This window comes from Megascapheus bottae, chromosome 15 (assembly GCF_031878675.1).
Source record: "Megascapheus bottae isolate mThoBot1 chromosome 15, mThoBot2.hap1, whole genome shotgun sequence".
NCBI lineage: Eukaryota > Metazoa > Chordata > Mammalia > Rodentia > Geomyidae > Megascapheus > Megascapheus bottae.
Genome location: NC_143523.1, coordinates 27,167,476 through 27,185,332, shown reverse-complemented (window position 1 = coordinate 27,185,332; position 17,857 = coordinate 27,167,476). Strand labels below are relative to the sequence as shown.

The 17,857-nt window shown below is 40.9% G+C and overlaps 1 protein-coding gene across 3 annotated transcripts in view; it reads left to right on the top strand.

Annotated features, from left to right (window-relative positions):
• The window catches only part of Lgi1 (leucine rich glioma inactivated 1), a 38,527-nt gene extending 22,254 nt beyond the window's left edge, over positions 1-16,273 (top strand). For 2 of the 3 annotated variants that reach the window (XM_090346229.1, XM_090346230.1), the window contains 4 exons: positions 7,097-7,168; positions 9,908-10,095; positions 10,918-11,082; positions 15,099-16,273. In XM_090346229.1, coding sequence (XP_090202355.1) covers positions 7,097-7,168; positions 9,908-10,095; positions 10,918-11,082; positions 15,099-15,934 — 1,261 coding nt within the window. In that variant the 3' untranslated portion in view covers positions 15,935-16,273. The remainder of the gene's footprint in view (positions 1-7,096; positions 7,169-9,907; positions 10,096-10,917; positions 11,083-15,098) is intronic. The other variant, XM_090346231.1, reaches the window with a different exon arrangement.
• Positions 16,274-17,857: the final 1,584 nt, after the last annotated feature.

Sequence of the window (17,857 nt, the reverse complement as noted above, 5' to 3'; positions counted from 1 at the left end):
GAAAAAGTCAAGGAAGGAAGACAGAGGGGAGGAAGGAAGGGAAATGAAGAAAGAAAATGGGAAAGGAAGAAAGAAAACAAGTTATACACCCCCATAGGGAAGATCATACATTTTGTTTAACTTCAGGGCATTGTTTCCTATCAATGAAAGGAAATATAAATGTGGTACAAATGAATTCCGTGCTTTAGTGGTATGGAGACTAGATAGCGAGACTGCTTGTACTTCCTATCTAGAAACTTTCAAGAGGAAAGGAACACCAAGGGGTGCCTTCAAAGAAAGAGAGGCATAAATTGTAAGAGTCATACAAAGAATGAAAAGGAAGTCCTACCTCTTGGAGCCAGTTCTGGAGGCTTGAAGGTACGGCGAGGGAACAGTAGCGGGGGCTGAACGAAGATCTTAGGTCTCCAGCATCTTTAATACTTATCAGGTTGATTTATATGGCACTGCCAATATTAGACCGTTTCCATCTACAAAATGGCAGCGTCATACGGCTCATTCTAAACAGTTTCTAGCCTGTGACTTGCACTTCACAAGGAATAGGACCTACAGGGATGAGTAAGATCCAGCCCCACCATGGAAAAATTCATTCTAGTGAGAGGAATTAGGCAAACAAGTGTTTTCTCGCTGTGTGTTTATGTTCATGCCTTATTCTCTTTCTAATTATGTTGCTTTCAAGGTACGTTTCATTCTTCCTTTAGCTTGCCTGCCTGTCTACCTTTCCTTCTTCCTGTTTTTCTTTCCTGCCTTCCTTCCTTCTTTCCTTCCTTCCTTCCTTGCTTTTCTTTTTTCTTCCTGCCTTCTCACCTTCCACCCTGCCCATTTTCCTTCCTGTCTTCCTTTCTCCTTCCTGCTTGTCTTCCTTTCTTCTCTTTAAGGAAAAGATGAAATAGACAGTACTTGAAACCCACAGGAACTCTGCTGCTTAGTATGTCAAGTTCATTTCCCACTATTTACGGCTGATAAATAAATCTGACATTTGTTTGAGCCATTGGTTTCCTTTTGAAGATTTTTAGGCAGCAAAGGGCACTTTTCTTCACTTCTGACCTCTTTTTCCCAAAATGAAAAGGAAATGGTCAAGCACAGAAGGATCAACCCACCCTCTAACCTGCATACCCGTCAGCAGGCATTTACAAAGCTATTTTGTGCTCTTCAGTCCATCATAGTTACAAGCTGACAGCAGGAAAGGGCAAGAAATAGTACCATCCTCACAGATGCTCCACTTGATGAAGGCGCCCAAGTATGAGCCCCTCCCCACTCAGTCAGCAGTAAAGCCAGACATTTCCCAAGGCAAGACATTTAATAATGGCTACACCATATCAGCTATAGCAGAAGCAGCTGACTAGATTCTTCACTAGGATGTGATCTGAGCAGTAAACAGGATTAGAGAATAAAAGAGATGTCAAAGAGACCCCCTCCTTCTTACTCTACAGACACCATAGGTTGGAATTCAATGTAACTTGTTTCCACTACAATCTAATATTCAAGCTGCTTTAAGAACAATAAACTTGTATCATTTTTAAATTATATCACGTTAAACTTATCTCACTTTTTTATATATACATCTGTTTCAGTATACTGATCTTCTGGAATGGTAGACTGCTTGTCTAGTATTGCAAGGTTCTAGGTTTGATCCCCAATGCTATCAAAAAAATTTATTTCAATATACTTATCTATAAGGTAAGATTCTTCTTCCTTAGAAAATTGACCCTCAGAAAACAGCAAGTGAGCTAGGCACTGGTGGCTCACATCTGTAATCCTAGCTACTCAGGACACAGATTTGAGAATTGTGGTTCAAAACCAGCTGCGCAGGGAAGTCCATGAAACTCTTATCTTCAATTAACCAACAAAAATCAGAGCTATGGCTCAAGTGGTAGAACACTAGCCTTGAGCACAAAAGTTCAGGGATAATGCCCAGGCCCTGAGTTCAAGCCCCAGAACTGGCACAAAGAAAAGGAAGGAAGCAAGGAAGGAAGGAAGGAAGGAAAGAAGGAAGGAAGGAAGGAAGGAAGGAAGGAAGGAAGGAAGGAAGGAAGGAAGGAAGGAAGGAAGGAAGGAAGGAAGCAAGGAAGCAAGGAAGGAAGGAAGGAAGCAAGGAAGGAAGGAAGGAAGGGGGGGAGGGAGAGAGGGAGGGAGGGAGAAGGAGGGAGGGAAAGAAGGAGGAATCTTTATGGTAAAGATCCTACAATTCTCTAGAGTCAGAATCTTGTCTTTATCCCCTTATTCTGAGTCATTGTCCTAATATTATTAATGTGTATTAGTGTTTTGTTACTATAATGAAATACCTGAAGTAGGCTAATTTCATAAGGAAAATATATTTATTTAACTCAGACTTTAGAAGGTTCAAAGACATGGCATTGCCATCAGCTTGGCTCTGACAAAGCCCTCATTGACAGAGTCCTGTGGCATTGGCTTGTCTCTGTTGCTTTTTTAATAAAGCCAACAGGACTCAGTCCTGGGGCTCATCCAACAACTTTATTTAGAATCAATCACTTTCCAAAGACCCCACCTCTAAGCACCATAACTCTTAAGAGCATTAGCAATTAAACTCCTTCCTGAGTTTGAGGGGGCAAACCATATTCAAATCACAGTACCGTATCTAACTTTAATGTTTGAATAGCTTGTGTATCTCAGCAAAAAATAAAAAAATAGTTTAGAGCCAAGGATGACAAAAATTCCTAAGCATTATGACTGGTTTTTGTTAATATTCATTGAGCTATTTTTCCTTAGGTGTCATGTGACACTATGGCTGTGAAGATTGTTGACATGAGGGGATAAAATTCCATGGGAAAAATGGTCATCTATCTACTCAAGTTATAGAGTAGCTTCTGGTTGCTCAGTGCCATGGAGGTGCAAAGAATATATGTAACAGTCCCCAAACATTGGATACCTGTGTCCCAAATCAACTGCCCTTAGCCTTAAGTCATTGCTTGGCCTGCATATGACGTCTGTGTGAAGAGCTAATATGAGGTAGAGGCTGAAAGGGGAAATCTCTCACCAGGCTGCCTGGGTTCAAATCCTGGAAGCCTTCTGGCAGACTATATTATTCTACTTTGTCCTGTTCGTTCATGTGTAAATGGGAAGAATAATTACTTACAAAAATGAAAGTGCAGAAGCCAGGCCTTAGTGGCTCACACCTGTAATTCTGAGTTCTGAGGACCATGGTTCAAAGCCAGCCCAGGAAGGCAAATCTGAGAGACTCTTGTCTCCTGGTGGCCAGGAAACCAAAGCTCAAAGTGGAGTTGTGGCTCAATTGGTAGAGTGCTAACCTTGAGAGAAGTAACTAAGAGACAGTGCTCAGGTCCTGAGATCAAGGCCTATTACCAGCACAAAAAGGGCTGTGCAAGGGGGGAGGGGACGATTGGAGTAGCTAGTTCCTAAGGTTATGAAATTAAATCAGCTAATCTCTGCATAGTGTAGAGCTGTTGCCTAGTCTGGTAAATACATTGTATAGGAAGAAACGAAAATTATTCACCTCCATTAGTCCTGGATCTGGATTCCAAATGCTGCAGCATATTCATCTCCTTCAAACATTTCATAGGAAATTAAAATAACTGCACTTGAAGTGCCGCAGGTTCAGTGAGACACAAACCCAAGCTGAGATTCCGCACTGCAGGGGTGCTGGGAGCACCCCAGATGGCTGTGGGTGTTGCTTTCTTAGCAGCACAGCCCTGTGGCACTGAAACAAATGTTCTGTCTGAGCCAGTCTGGTCTGCCTTAGAGACAAGACTTTCCAGTGACTTCCACTATCGTGATGAGAGGTTTGCTTGGGTAAACCAGCAGAACACATGGAGGAGGCATGTTCATCGTTATTGTTGGGGAAGGATGGCGGTCTGCCTTTGAGAAAACTTGTCCCCTTTGGGCTACCATCAAGTTGAGCCATATCCTGGGTGTCTTCTTAGACTCTAAACAGAAGTCACTCTGTGAAGTCTCTGCATGGCTGTGGAATTATCAGCCCAGTGAGGCAGGGGGAAGGAGAACAGTCATGGGACCAGGTCCTCATGACAGGGCACAGGTGGCCCCAGCAATGCACATGGCTCAGGCCTTGCATTTTCTCCTTAACTCCTTTCTTCCTGATGCCAGGTTCTGAGAGAAGCACCTACCACGCTTCCTCTTTTCAATATTGCTGCCTTTTACTTATTCATTCAGTGTCTATTGAAGGCCTACTCTGTTGCAGGGCAGATGCTAGGCATTGGATGTGCAATGGAAAGGAAAATATCCTTCCAGTGCTTAAGGCAGCAACATCCTGGAAGGAAAGGATTAACAAGAGGTGGGGGGGAGGGACAGAATTTTCTCCACCTCTCACGATCCTGTTGTCTTCTGTTCTCCATCAGCTCTATCCTCCTCTAATGAGATATCCTATGGTACCTTCTCCTTCCTAGAGAAACCTGTTGACTCTTAATGAGGTGGATTAAAGTATTACTTTCAGCGTCATCTGATTGGTATTAAAAGTGAAGCTATAAGCCTCTCGCAGTGAAAATGATGATGTAAGAGTGAGAATAAAACTTGCAGATCCTTTTAACTAAGGTGTCAAACGGCTCAGGAGAACAGCCAGCGCTCAACCCACATCTTCCCTTCCCCACCTGCGCCAGGTCCATGGTACTCTGGCTGATTCAGAAGCCCTTTCTGAGAGCCTGGCAAGAGGGGTTTGTTTGGGTCATGCCTGGTTTTCCTTAAATTATCTATATCCTCCTCTCTCTCCTTCATTCTCTGTATTCTTCCGCCTTTCAATCCTGCACAGAAGAAATTCTCATGCCCTGGACCTCATCTTTTCCAGAGTATCCCAGCTAGCAGACTTTTGAGGAGATTCCTAGACCCAGCTCATGACACAAATAAAAATAAAAAATAGTTGTCATTTTAATTTAATCTAATTTTTATTTTCTGTCTTGCATGGGCTTGAACTCAGGGCCTAAGCACTATCCCTGAGCTTTTTTATTCAAGGCCAGCATTCTCCCACTTTGAGCCATAGCACCACTACTAGATTCCTGATGGTTAATTGGAAAAAATAATTTTACGAAGCCCAGACTGGCTTTTAACAGTGACCCTCCAAGCTCTGCCTCCTGAGTGGCAAGCTGTGAGCCGCTAGTGCCTGGCTATTACGTTTCTTTTGTAGCATAATTCTCAGGCTAGGGCAGATGGATTCCTTAAATCATTCTTCGCCCAAGTTCCTCTGCCTGCTTTCTATTCATCCCAATGTGACCTGATGTTGATAGGGCCATCAGAGACTAGAGAACTAAAGAGACTAGAGAACTGAACTTCAGTTTCTAGGTCTTAGGCATCTGGAAGTCAAGCTGCCATTTCTGTGTCTTTCTTTTGTTTCTGCTTCTTCTGTTAAGTCCAACCTTCTCAGGCCCATCACTCACCAAACCTAGACATAAAGCTCCTATCCTATCACTTTCTAACAGTCTCCTTCAGCAGCATTTTCTTCAGAGCTGCTGTATATGGATGGTCATGACAGTTAACAGAAATGAGCTGTTTCCAAATACTGTTGCAGGACAGTTTTTACACAGGAGCCTTCCTCTTCCCATCTCCCCTCCCCCTCCCCGCTAGGCTGGTTACCAGGCATCAGCCTGAGGTATTTCTTTCTCTTTTCCCAACAGTTTCATATTATCTCCACTTCATAATGACAAAGCTGAGCTGTATCCATTTTCTGTCATACTTGAGATAACCAACTTAGAAGAGAAAAAGGTTGGTTTTGCTTCACAGTGTAGGAAGTTTCCATCTCTGGTTGCCTCTGAGGCAGCAGAGCAAGGTTGGAAGGATGGAATAAAGCAAAACTCTTAACCTCAGAGTCAGAAAATAAAGTGAGAAAGAGGAATATCCTGGAGTTCTGGAAGCACCTTCTGAGTGACTTCCACTAGGCCATGGGGACTAGAGACACAACCTTTAACCCATGGGTGTGTGGCAGACATATTAGACGCATCACCAAAATCACACAGCCAGTAAATGGTGAAATTAGGATTTGGGATTCCAACCCGAATCAAATTCCAGAACTGTGCCTTTCATCACAAAATCCACTGCTGTGGAGACTTGAACTTTCTGGTTCTTTCCCCATTCTTACATTCCACTGGTTCATTGAAAGACTTAAAGAACTTAAAAATAGATTCTAAAAATCCTCAATGTTCACCTTTGAGGGATCTCATGGATAATTAGAAGAAGTAAAAGGCATGAAGACTTCTGATGTTCTAAAAAGAAAAACTGAGAAGGTTTTCAAGGGCTTTGGAGACAAACAACAGAGACTCTTTGGTTTCCATTTCATTTTTTTATTATGAAACATAAAAATATATCACATGTGCTGGCTAAAACCAGAGCATTTCAGTGGCTTAAAGTAGCATCACCATTTGATTAAGTCAGTATTTCTGTAGTATGTGCATATATATCCTTCAGTATTATCAGAAGCATCTAGATGCCAGGAGTATCTAGATAGTACTTCCCGCTTGATGAGTATCATTGGAGTGATCTGTGGAAGAACAAATAGAGGTAAGAAGACCTGTGATAATAGAGAACAGGGAAGGAAAAGGAGATGAGTAAAGGATGGATAGGCAGAAGGCTTCTTCTGAGATGCAATGAATGGAGCTAGAGTGTACAAACCAGAAAAGGAAGACCCAATCATTGGAGAGAAGGGATATGTGAGCAGTGGTATGGAGTTATGAGTACAGTTGATTAGTAGTGTAGCTGCCTTCTGACCGTTACTAGATGGTTCAACTCCAGTAAGTGAGAGTAGAAAGGCCATTTGGATACAGCTTCTTCTACCAGCTTAGTGAATTATCATTTGGGAAATATCCCAAAAGGTAAATTTCATTTTCTAAATATGAAGAGCAATGCTCAGACATTATTCTGTTGCTGATTTGTTGTTATTGTCATTGCCTTTGTCAGATATGAATTGTTATGCACTGAGCGGATGTTGAAGCAAATAGGTCAAAAGGTTAAATAAAGTAACAGGAATCTTAGTAGTATCTTAGAAAACAAAAGCAAAGAACAAGTAATTTAGTAGGCTGGAAACGGCAAAAGGAACTCAGAATTCAACTTTGTCATAAATGCATTTAATCTGTCACCTAGTTTACATCATGCTCTTTTTTTTTTCATTTTTATTTTCCAGGAGTCTCGCAAATAACAATCTCCAGACACTTCCAAAAGATATTTTCAAAGGCCTGGATTCTTTAACAAATGTGTAAGAAGAACTAATTAATCACTGATGAACTAATTTACAGTAACTAATAAGGAAATCTGGTGTTGCTTATGAGAATTTTTAAGGGGCGTTCAAATTCTGTGTGAATTTTCAAATTTTAATTTTAAACTGGCCTAAAATGTAAATTGACAGTGTTCTTTGTAGTATAACATGGGACATTGTGAGTACAGGAGCCCCAGGCATTATTTTGACACAAGTGTGAGCCTGTCTGAAAGGGGTGATGGAAAAGGTCTCTAAGGAGGGGGTGGGGAGAGAAGACCTCTACAGAAATTTCAAGATCCCTTTTCTTTTCTTTCCTCATGAGATACAGAAAATGAGGTTTCAAAGAGAAAAAAAATAAAAATAAAGGAGTCTGAGAAACTGACAGAATAATCTGAAAAGGTTACACTCAGGAGTTGGGTGAGGCAACAGAGAAATGAGAGCAGGAAGTGGGGGAAGGGAAGAAAGTTTGCCTTTTCTCTCATTAAACTGAATAACAACTCTGGGCTTAATCCCTAGGAATTTGGCTTAAGCCCCAGGAAGGGAATGAATTTAATTATTTTTGACCCTTTTTCAAACAAAAGAGCTTTCAAACTTTGACTTTTAAGCTTCAGAGTGAAAGATCTTTTGCAAGGAATTTGTATATCTCGCTGTAAGCAAAGCAAGTACTATAGGCCTAACTCTCCCAAAAGCAATTTGGCTCCATTAATGCCTTCTAGAACATTAACAAGGTATTTGGATGTCACAAAGTAGACTATAAGAACAAATTAGAGGATATAAGAAAGAAATCAAGAGGGTTTTTTTGTTGTTTTTTGTTTTTTTTTTACTCAAGTGCTTTGCTAGAGACTATATATTCAAAACAACTTCTCTCCAGTAACAAAGCCTTCTGAGGCAAAAATTTTCCTTTAAGCCCAGTATTTAACTTCAAGTCAGAAAGCTAATGAAAAACTTTCTTTGTTCTTTGAAGTGGGTCCTCAGCCCTTCCCCCATGCCTGTTATTGCAATTCCCTAATGATAGTTTTATTTTCAGGAGTGCCAGAATCAAGGCACTTTCACCAGAAGGCCTCATATATCTGTTATGTGGTCCAGTTTACGTTAACCCTGAAGGGTTACGCTAGCCCATTATTCTAGGTCAGATGACTCTTGGGAGATGAGGTCAGTTCTGGGAATGTCTTGGATAGCAGATAATGCTCCATGCCAGACCTGGGTTACAGTTCATAGGGTGGCTTCCATCCCATTTTGTATCAATCTAACATTTGACATTGGCTCTGTCTCTCTAGCAAATCCCATAATGAGTTTGGCCTCATGGGCCTAATCTGATATGCCCAAATCAAGAATTGTCTTAGAAGTGTAAGGATCTGTGCCAACTTGCCTTTTAGTGGATTTCTTGAACGTGTCATCTAAAAAAAGTTCTTAAATGGGAATCTTAAAAATTATTTTTGTGCTGTGTGAAGAGTAAGCACAGAATTCCTATCTTAGGAAATCTATGTGACCAGAAAAGGAACTGGAATTCCTGAAGAGAAGCAGTGCAATATGACAGAGAATGGAAGAATTGTGATCCCATGCGGAAACTTAAACCTATGGCATGCAATTTATTACAGGCATAAGCTATTGTAGGTCTACACTAACTGTACTTATCAAAGTAATTTCCTATTGACTTGATTTGTATACCAGGAATATTTGTAAGCCAGGAAATTTGTAGACCTAGATAATGACCAGGATTGGGTACATCGGTAAAGAAGAAAAGCAAACAAATATAATTTAATACATTGTATTCTATTCTATAGATCCATGGTATGTAATATGGTAGTTATGAGACCCTTGTAGTCACATGACACCTGGTATGTTCTTGTAACTAAGGAACTAGCTATAAATTTTGCTTTTTTTTGGTGCTGAAAACTGAACCCAGGACCTGGACATACTAGGCATATAACACAGAACCCAGTACGTCCCCATTCCCTTAGCTTTTAAAGTTTAAACAAAAAAAAAAACTTGTTTCTTAATTCAATTACCAGGAAATTCTGGTTTATGAATGTATTGCTCACCTATATGTTTTATGAAATCTAAATACAAATCACATTTTCTGATGAAAATTTAGCATCAGAATGGAGATACAGTGTAAATATAAAATACACTGTAGATTTATTATAAAAATTATAAATATTGACTAGCTGTCCAAATAATAACATTTTGAATGTATTGGATTAAATAAAACATACTATTATAATTAAGCATATTGTTTCTCTTTACTTTTTTTGAAAATTCAGCTATAGGGTGGGGAGTTTAGCCTAGTGGTAGAGTGCTTGCCTAGCATGCATGAAGACCCGGGTTCGATTCCTTGGTACCACATACATAGAAAAAAGCCGGAAGTGGTTCTGAAGCTCAAGTGGTGCAGCTCTAGCCCTGAGAAAGTCCAAGGACAGTGCTCAGACCCTGAGCTCAAGCCCAGGACTGGCAAAAAAAAAAAAAAAATACAGCTATAGAAAAACAAATGACACGTGAATCACACCTTCTATTTACAGCACTGCTTTAGACTAGTCCTCCCCAAAAGAGAGTAAGTTATGAGTTCTCAAGGAATGGGGTGTCCTTTATGGGTGCTCTGTGGTCAAACTCTGAGCTTAAGTTGGATGGTTAGTAAAGTTTGAGGCAGATTATGGAGCATTCTATAAAGCCAGGTGAGGTTACTGCACATTAATGGTTAACAATAGAAGTCCTACCAAAGCCCTCAAACTGCAAAAGCAGAAGAGGTTTGTTTTTCAGGGACCTAAGAGGAAACTCATTTAATTGTGACTGTAAACTGAAGTGGCTGGTGGAATGGCTTGGCCACACTAATGCAACAGTGGAAGATATCTATTGTGAAGGCCCTCCAGAATACAAAAAGCGCAAAATCAATAGTCTCTCCGCCAAGGATTTTAATTGCATCATTACAGGTAATGTACTTAAAATCACTTAACAGCATTCAGTTAAAATAAGGATAACTGTTTTATTTGTATGTACAGGAACTGGGGAAGGGGCCTGTACTCAGCAGCTGGACTCAAGTGGGCTTGCAATCCTAGCTACACAGGAGGCTGAGATCTGAGAATCCCAGTGTAACCAGGAAAATCAATGAAACTTTTATCTCCAAGTAAGCCCCCAAAAGCCATTAGGGGAGCTGTGGATCAAAAAGTAGAGCACTAGTTTTGAGCACAAAAGCTCTGAAACAACGCTTAGGCCCTGAATTCAAGCACAAGGACCAGCATAAAAGAAAGAAGGAAAGGCTGGACGCCGGTGGTTCTTGCCTGTAATCCTAGCTACTCAGGAGGCTGAGATCTGAGGATTGCGATTCAAAGTCAGCACAGGCACAAAAGCCCATGAGACTCTTACCTCCAGTTAACCACCAGAAAATCGGAAGTGGAGTTGTGGCTCAAGGGGCAGAACATTAGCTTTGAGGTGAAGAGCTCAAGGACAAAGCCCAGGTCCAGAGTTTAAGCCTCATGGCTGACGGAAAAAGAAAGAAAGAAGAAAAGAAAGAAAGAAAGAAAGAAAGAAAGAAAGAAAGAAAGAAAGAAAGAAAGAAAGAAAGAAAGAAATTAACAATTTAAATTAAAAAAATTATGAACCTTTAAAACTTTATTGCCTTCATAGCAAAGTATTATGCCATTTTCTTATTTCTCTAAGATAAATGTATATCTTGTGGGGTTTTTTTTGAGATCTAGCCAAGAAACAAAGTGTTAATATTAGTTCACACTTATCCATCATTATTTTTTTTGCAGAATTTGCAAAGTCTCAAGACCTGCCTTACCAGTCCCTGTCCATAGATACTTTTTCTTACATGAATGATGAATATGTAGTTATTGCTCAGCCTTTTACTGGAAAATGCATTTTCCTTGAATGGGACCATGTAGAAAAAACCTTCCGGAATTATGACAACATTACAGGTAGGAAACCCTAATACAATGCTGAGTGGAAAGTGATTGCTTTGTCCAACAAATGGTACCAGGAAAAGAAGAGTGGCATTAAGGAATGCTTTCAGGAAGCTTAGTCATCCTAATTCCATTTACTAAGTTATTTAAGATTATCTTCTGGAGCCGGGAGAGTGGCCTAGTGGTAGAGTGCTTGCCTAACATGCACAAAGCCTTGAGTTCAATTCTCCGGTACCACATACACAGGAAAAGTCAGAAGTGGTGCTATGGCTAAGTGGTAAAATGCTAGTCTTGAGAAAACTGAAGGACATTGCCCAGGCCCTGAGGTCAAGCCCCAGGACTGGCACACACACAAAAAAAACCCAGTAAGAAAAAAAGAAAGAAGAAGGGGCTCGGGGAAGTGGGGCTGTGGTTCAAGGGGTAGGATGGTAGGCTTGAGCTGAAAAGCCCACGGTTCAAACCCCATGACACCCCCCCAAATAAAAGCAGGGGGAGCAGAAGATTGGCCCAGTGGTAGAGTGCTTGCCTAGCATACACAAAGACCCAGGTTCGATTCCTCAGTACCACATACATAGAAAAAGCTGGAAGTGGTACCGTGGCACAAGTGGTAGAACTCTAGCCTTGAGAAAAGCCAAAGGACAATGCTCAGACCCTGAATTCAAGCCTCACAAATGCCCTCCCCCCCCAAAAAAAAAGAAAGAAAGAGGGACGGGAGTATGGCCTAGTGGTAAAGTGCTTACCTAGCATGCACGAAGACCCGGGTTCGATTCCTCAGTACCACGTACATAGAAAAAAGCCAGAAATGGTGCTGAGGCTCAAGTGGTAGAGCTCTAGCCTTGAGAAAGTCCAAGGACAGTGCTCAAGCCCTGAGCTCAAGCCCAGGACTGGCAAAAAAAAAAAAAGGAAAAATGGTATGATAATGATCATGTATTTAAGAAAATTAGGATACGACTCAACATATTAAACATACATAAAAAGGCAAATTTCTTGTCTCAAGAGGAAATACTGAACTCTGATGAAACCTAATTCAGATTCTGACATAATCTAGCTGGACAAATTGACTCACTTTCAATACTTTCTTTTGTTTAACTATAAAATGAGGTTGATTGATTGATTGGTTATGCCAGGACTGGGGTTTGAACTTGGAGCCTCCCAATACTGCTTAGCTTTTGCATTCAATGCTGGAATTCCACCATTTGAGCCACAGATCCACTTCCAACTTCTTGGTGGTTTCTTGAAGATAAGATACTGTCCAATGTTGGGGCAGGGAGTTTGGCTTAGTCATAGAGTGCTTGTATAGCATGCACGAAGACCAGAGTTCAATTCCTCGGTACTACATACATAGAAAAAGCCGGAAGTGGTAGACAGTGCTCAGGCCCTGAGCCCCTGAGCTCAAGCCCAGGACTGGCAAAAAAAAAAAAAAAATTATCTGATGTGTCTGCTTGGGCTGGCTTTGAACTACAATCCTCAGACATCAGCCTCCTGATTACAAGATTATAGGCATGAGCCTGTTTTTATGAAACTATGTCCCCATATGTAACTAACCTCAAATAATCCTCCTTCTTAGACCTCCCAACTACTGGGATACAGGTGTGTACAGTACATATATCTGGCTTACAAAGGTTATTTAAAATCTGTAAGCCTCCAACATTATTACACATCTTAGAAAATATTCATGTATGTCTTAAAAAATAAAATGTTACCAAGACAGGTGGAAGGGTATCAATGTATGTGAATTAATGCACCTTCTCTCTGGCAAATATCATGTAACCCTTCTATTAATTACAATAAAAATATATGAAAAAAATAAAATGTTTCACAGTTTTAAAACGTCCATAAGCCATATCAACCCTCTGGAGATTCATAAAAATATATAGGTGGTCTGGGAAATCCAACAATGAGAAATCAAATCTCAGTACTTTTCATTATTAATTTAGTGGAGAACCCAGTGTTTTTTTCCATGAAGATCTCCATACTTGGCTCATGTCTTAAGATTTTTTTCCCAGTTCAATAGCCTTTAAAATTATGTCATAAATCAAAATCATTCTAAAATGTTTATATCACCTTACTGTCTAATTCCTTAGAACTGCTCCTCAGAGCACTCAGACCTCCCTGTGAAAGGTCTGTTGGTAGACAAGATTAAGAGAGTCACAGTGGAGAGGGTGACAGAGTCTGCCAGCGGCTATCCATTTACGAATTCATTAAAGGATTGAGAGAATCCAGGCTTGCTGGGTGAAGACTGAGGTTGCCACGTAAAGGGATCCCTCCAAACTGAGACCCCTCTAGATTCTTTCTCAAGGAAGATGGTCATGCATCTCTCTGCCTAACTTTTGCAGTGGACCAGGCAGGACTTCGTAAAATGAAACAGGCTCTTCCCACCCGTGTGTAACCTATCAGTTTCTCTAGATGAGTCTTTTAGAAGAGCACTTTAATGAGAAATAAGTCATTCATTTGTAGGCTACAAGGCATGCATAGACTTTGTCCTACCTAAAATGATGCCTTCGTTTGTTCCGCTACTATACCAAAAACGCAGCAGACTGCACAATTTATAAACAACCGAGGTCTACTTCTTACAAGTCAGTGTCTTATAAAGTTTACTCTGCTTCAAAAATGGTACACACTTTGTCCTCACAGACAAAGAAAGGACCAAAAGGGACTAAATAGATTCCTTCAGGTCTCATTCATGAGGCTCTGCACTCATCACAAAATCACCTCTTCATCTTGCACTGGAGATGAAGTTTTAACACAAGATTTTAGAACTACACAAATACTCAAGCCCTAGCAGATAAGGAGTATGTCAGATACAAGATCACTGTTCACTTCATCACAGACAGACATGGCTACACAATCATGTTACCCTTTCTTGCAGAGTGCAGACACGGCCATAGATGCCTCTAGGCAATCACAGTCAGCTGGTCAATCAAGACTGGCACATATGGTGAAATCAAGTGGCCATCTCTTCCCACCTACTCTGTACAGAAGAAAAAAACTGAATCCCAGAGAGGTTAAATGATCCTCCCAAGTTCGCATAATCAGTTCAGTTCTGAAAAGAATCACATACAAAATATTTTTAAGGGCCAGGATGGGTGAGAATATTGAAAGGGGTGAAGGTATAGTGTGTTCAAAAACTGTTTTGTGAAATGGCAACTCCTTTGTATAACTACTTAAAGATAATTTTTTTTTTAACCAGTCCTGGGGCCTGTACTCAGAGCCTAGGTTCTCATGCTAACTTTGTCCAGGTTAACCTCCAACTTTGATCTTCCTACCTTTGCTCCCCAAATAGTTGGGATAATAGGTTTGCATAACCACATCCAGCTTCCTCATGCCCCCACCCCGCCTTCTCTCTCTCTTTGCCAGTCCTGGGTCTTGAGCTCAGCGCCTGGGCTCTGTCCTTGAGCTTTCTCAAGGCTAGCGCTCTACCTTTTGAGCCACAGCACCATTTCCAGCTTTTTTTTTTTCTTTTTCTGTGTATGTGGTACTGAGGAATCAAATCCAGGGCTTCCTGCATGCTACGCGAGTACTCTACCTCTACGCCATGCTCCTGGCCCTCAGTTTCTCTTTGAGATAAGGTCTTGCTAGCTTTGGTTCAGGTCATGCTCCAGCTGTGATTCTACTATCTCTGCTTCCCAAGTAACTAGAATGATAGGCAGGTTACCACTGTGTCCATCCCCTAAACGACATACATTTTAATCAGCATTACTGGAATTAATTTATGAGGGGTCAAAGAAAGCAGTACTCTCTGTTGCAAGAAATGAGACAAGAAAATGCAGGCTCTGTGGTCTTACCATTTAGAGGCAGTTGGAAGTGACACAATAACTTCATGGTTTATAACAAGGTTCTAGGAGGGCAAAAAAAAAAAATGTTCAAAACCTTAGAACCCTGTCACCATTGGCTTTAGAAACTGGCCTTGCTTAGCCAATCACAGAAATCACTGTTTCAGCCTACTTTTAGCACAAGTTGTTGATGGCTCCAGTCTGCATGTTCTCTGTGTTTCAGGCCACACAACTAATCTCTCCTTTGTCTTTTCCCAGGCACGTCCACTGTAGTATGCAAGCCAATCGTCATTGAAACTCAGCTGTATGTCATTGTGGCCCAGCTGTTTGGTGGCTCTCATATCTATAAGCGAGATGGTTTTGCAAACAAGTTTATAAAAATCCAGGATATTGAAATCCTGAAAATCCGAAAACCCAATGATATTGAAACATTCAAGATCGAAAACAACTGGTACTTTGTCGTGGCTGACAGTTCCAAGGCTGGTTTCACTACCATTTATAAATGGAATGGCAATGGATTCTATTCCCATCAATCCTTACATGCCTGGTACAGGGATACCGATGTCGAATATCTAGAGATAGCCAGAACACCACTGACACTCAGAACACCTCATTTAATCCTGTCCAGTAGCTCCCAGCGTCCTGTCATTTACCAGTGGAACAAAGCCACCCAGCTATTCACTAACCAAACTGACATCCCTAACATGGAGGATGTGTACGCCGTGAAGCACTTCGCAGTGAAGGGTGACGTGTACATTTGCTTGACCAGATTCATTGGTGATTCCAAAGTCATGAAATGGGGAGGCTCCTCATTCCAGGATGTGCAGAGGATGCCATCACGAGGATCCATGGTCTTCCAGCCTCTTCAGATAAATAATTACCAATATGCAATTCTTGGAAGTGATTATTCCTTTACTCAAGTGTACAACTGGGATGCAGAGAAAGCCAGATTTGTGAAATTCCAGGAATTAAATGTTCAGGCGCCAAGATCATTCACACATGTGTCCATTAATAAGCGTCATTTTCTGTTTGCTTCCAGTTTTAAGGGAAATACACAGATTTACAAACATGTCATAGTTGACCTAAGCGCATGAGACACCAAATTCTGTGGCTGCTATCGAAAACTTTCTACAGTATAAGACCTTGATGAACTCAATGCATGATGACTCTTCTTATCACACTTGCAAATGAATGCCTTCCAAACACTGAGAACCAAGCACTACCACTCTCTCCATCTTTTAACTGTCCAGTCCAGTGGTGTGGGAAAGTTACTGTGTCTAAGACAAAATTTAATTGTGTAACTGTTCTTTGCAGTGAAATGTGTAAATAAGCGTTTAATGGTATCTGTTATTCCAAAAAGAAATATTAATAGTACTTTTCCATTTATTTATTCATGTGTTCAGAAACAACTGCCAAATAAAATGTTTACATTTTCTTTCATATCCCAAAGGTAATTTATTTACAGGATTTGTCTTATTTGGGTGGGTTGTGGATGGAGGAAATAGCAATAGGATTAAGTTTGCATGCAGGGTTAGTGGTATGGATAATGAGTGAAGATAAAAACAATAAAAATCATTTCCCATAAGCAGGCTTATAAATAAGCTGTCTTCACTGATTTCCAACCACCAGAGTATTTCCTGAAGTCAAGACTTTCTAAAGAGCTGACTATAGAATCACGTGACAGCTGAGAGGCTATATCTCAATAGCACTTGCCCCAAATGTACCTGCCATAGAGGCTCCTAAGCTGATCTAGGGTGCTTCATTTCTGCATTCCAGTTTTGATGCTCTTGTCTTGCTGTACAGCATCCAGAAAGCTCATATTTGATTTTCTAAGTTGCCGAAGCTGAATCACACGAACCATTGGTATTTAGCAAAATGCCTATGGCATAGCAGGTCCTCAAGACATGCGTTAGAAAAGGAAGATAGCCTTTGTTTTGTAACAGACTAGGAGATCCTTTGACCTAACCAATCAGATTTACTGGACACTTTTTTTTTTGTCAGTCCTGGAGCTTGAACTCAGGGCCTGAGCACAGTCCTTGCTTGGGCTTTCTCAAGGCTAGAGCTCTGCCACTTGAGTCACAGCACCATTTCCCACTTTTTCTATGTATGAGGTGCTTGCTAGGCAAGCACTATACCACTAGTCCAAACTCCTGACCCCGAAATATTTTATTATTATTATTATTATCACTATTGTTGGTTTTGGGGCTTGGACTCAGCCTGGGCACTGTTCCTGAGCTCTTCAGCTGAAGGCTAGCACTCTACCACTTGAACCACAGCACCACTTCCCTGAACACTTATTAAGAATGAAGTAGCTGGGTGCTGGTGGCTCATATCTATAATCCTAGGTATTCAGGAAACTGAGATCTAAGAATCACAGTTCAGAGCCAGCCTGGGAAGCCAAAATCTTGTGACTCTTATGTTCAATTAGCTCGCAAAAAGGTAGAAGCAGTGGCATGGTTCAAATCATAGACCATTGACTATGAATGAAAAAGCAAGAGTCTCTCAGATCAAGACCCAGTACCAAACAAAAAGAATTTAGTATAGATGGAAGGAAACTATAGTGAGGACATAGTCCCTGTCTCCTGGAGTCTTTGAAAACTATTTGGGACATTAAAATATATATATATATATATATATATATATATATATATATATATATATATATATATATAAAAGGGCTGCGAGTTTAGCCTAGTGGTTAAAGTGCTTGCCAGCATGCACGAAAACCAGGGTTCGATTCCTTGGTACCACATATATAGAAAAAGCCAGAAGTGGTGTTGAGGCTCAAGTGGTAGAGTTCTAACCTTGAGAAAGTCCAAGGACAGTGCTCAGGCCCTGAGCTCAAGCCCAGGACTGGCAAGCAGGTGGTGGGGGGATCAGATTATGAATACCTTGGGAACACCAAGGATGACTTTAAAACTGGGCACAGTGGCTCACGCCTATAAGCCTAGCTACTCAGGAGGTTGAGATCTGAGGATCAAGGTTCAAAGCCAGCCTGGGCACAAAAGGACCTGAGA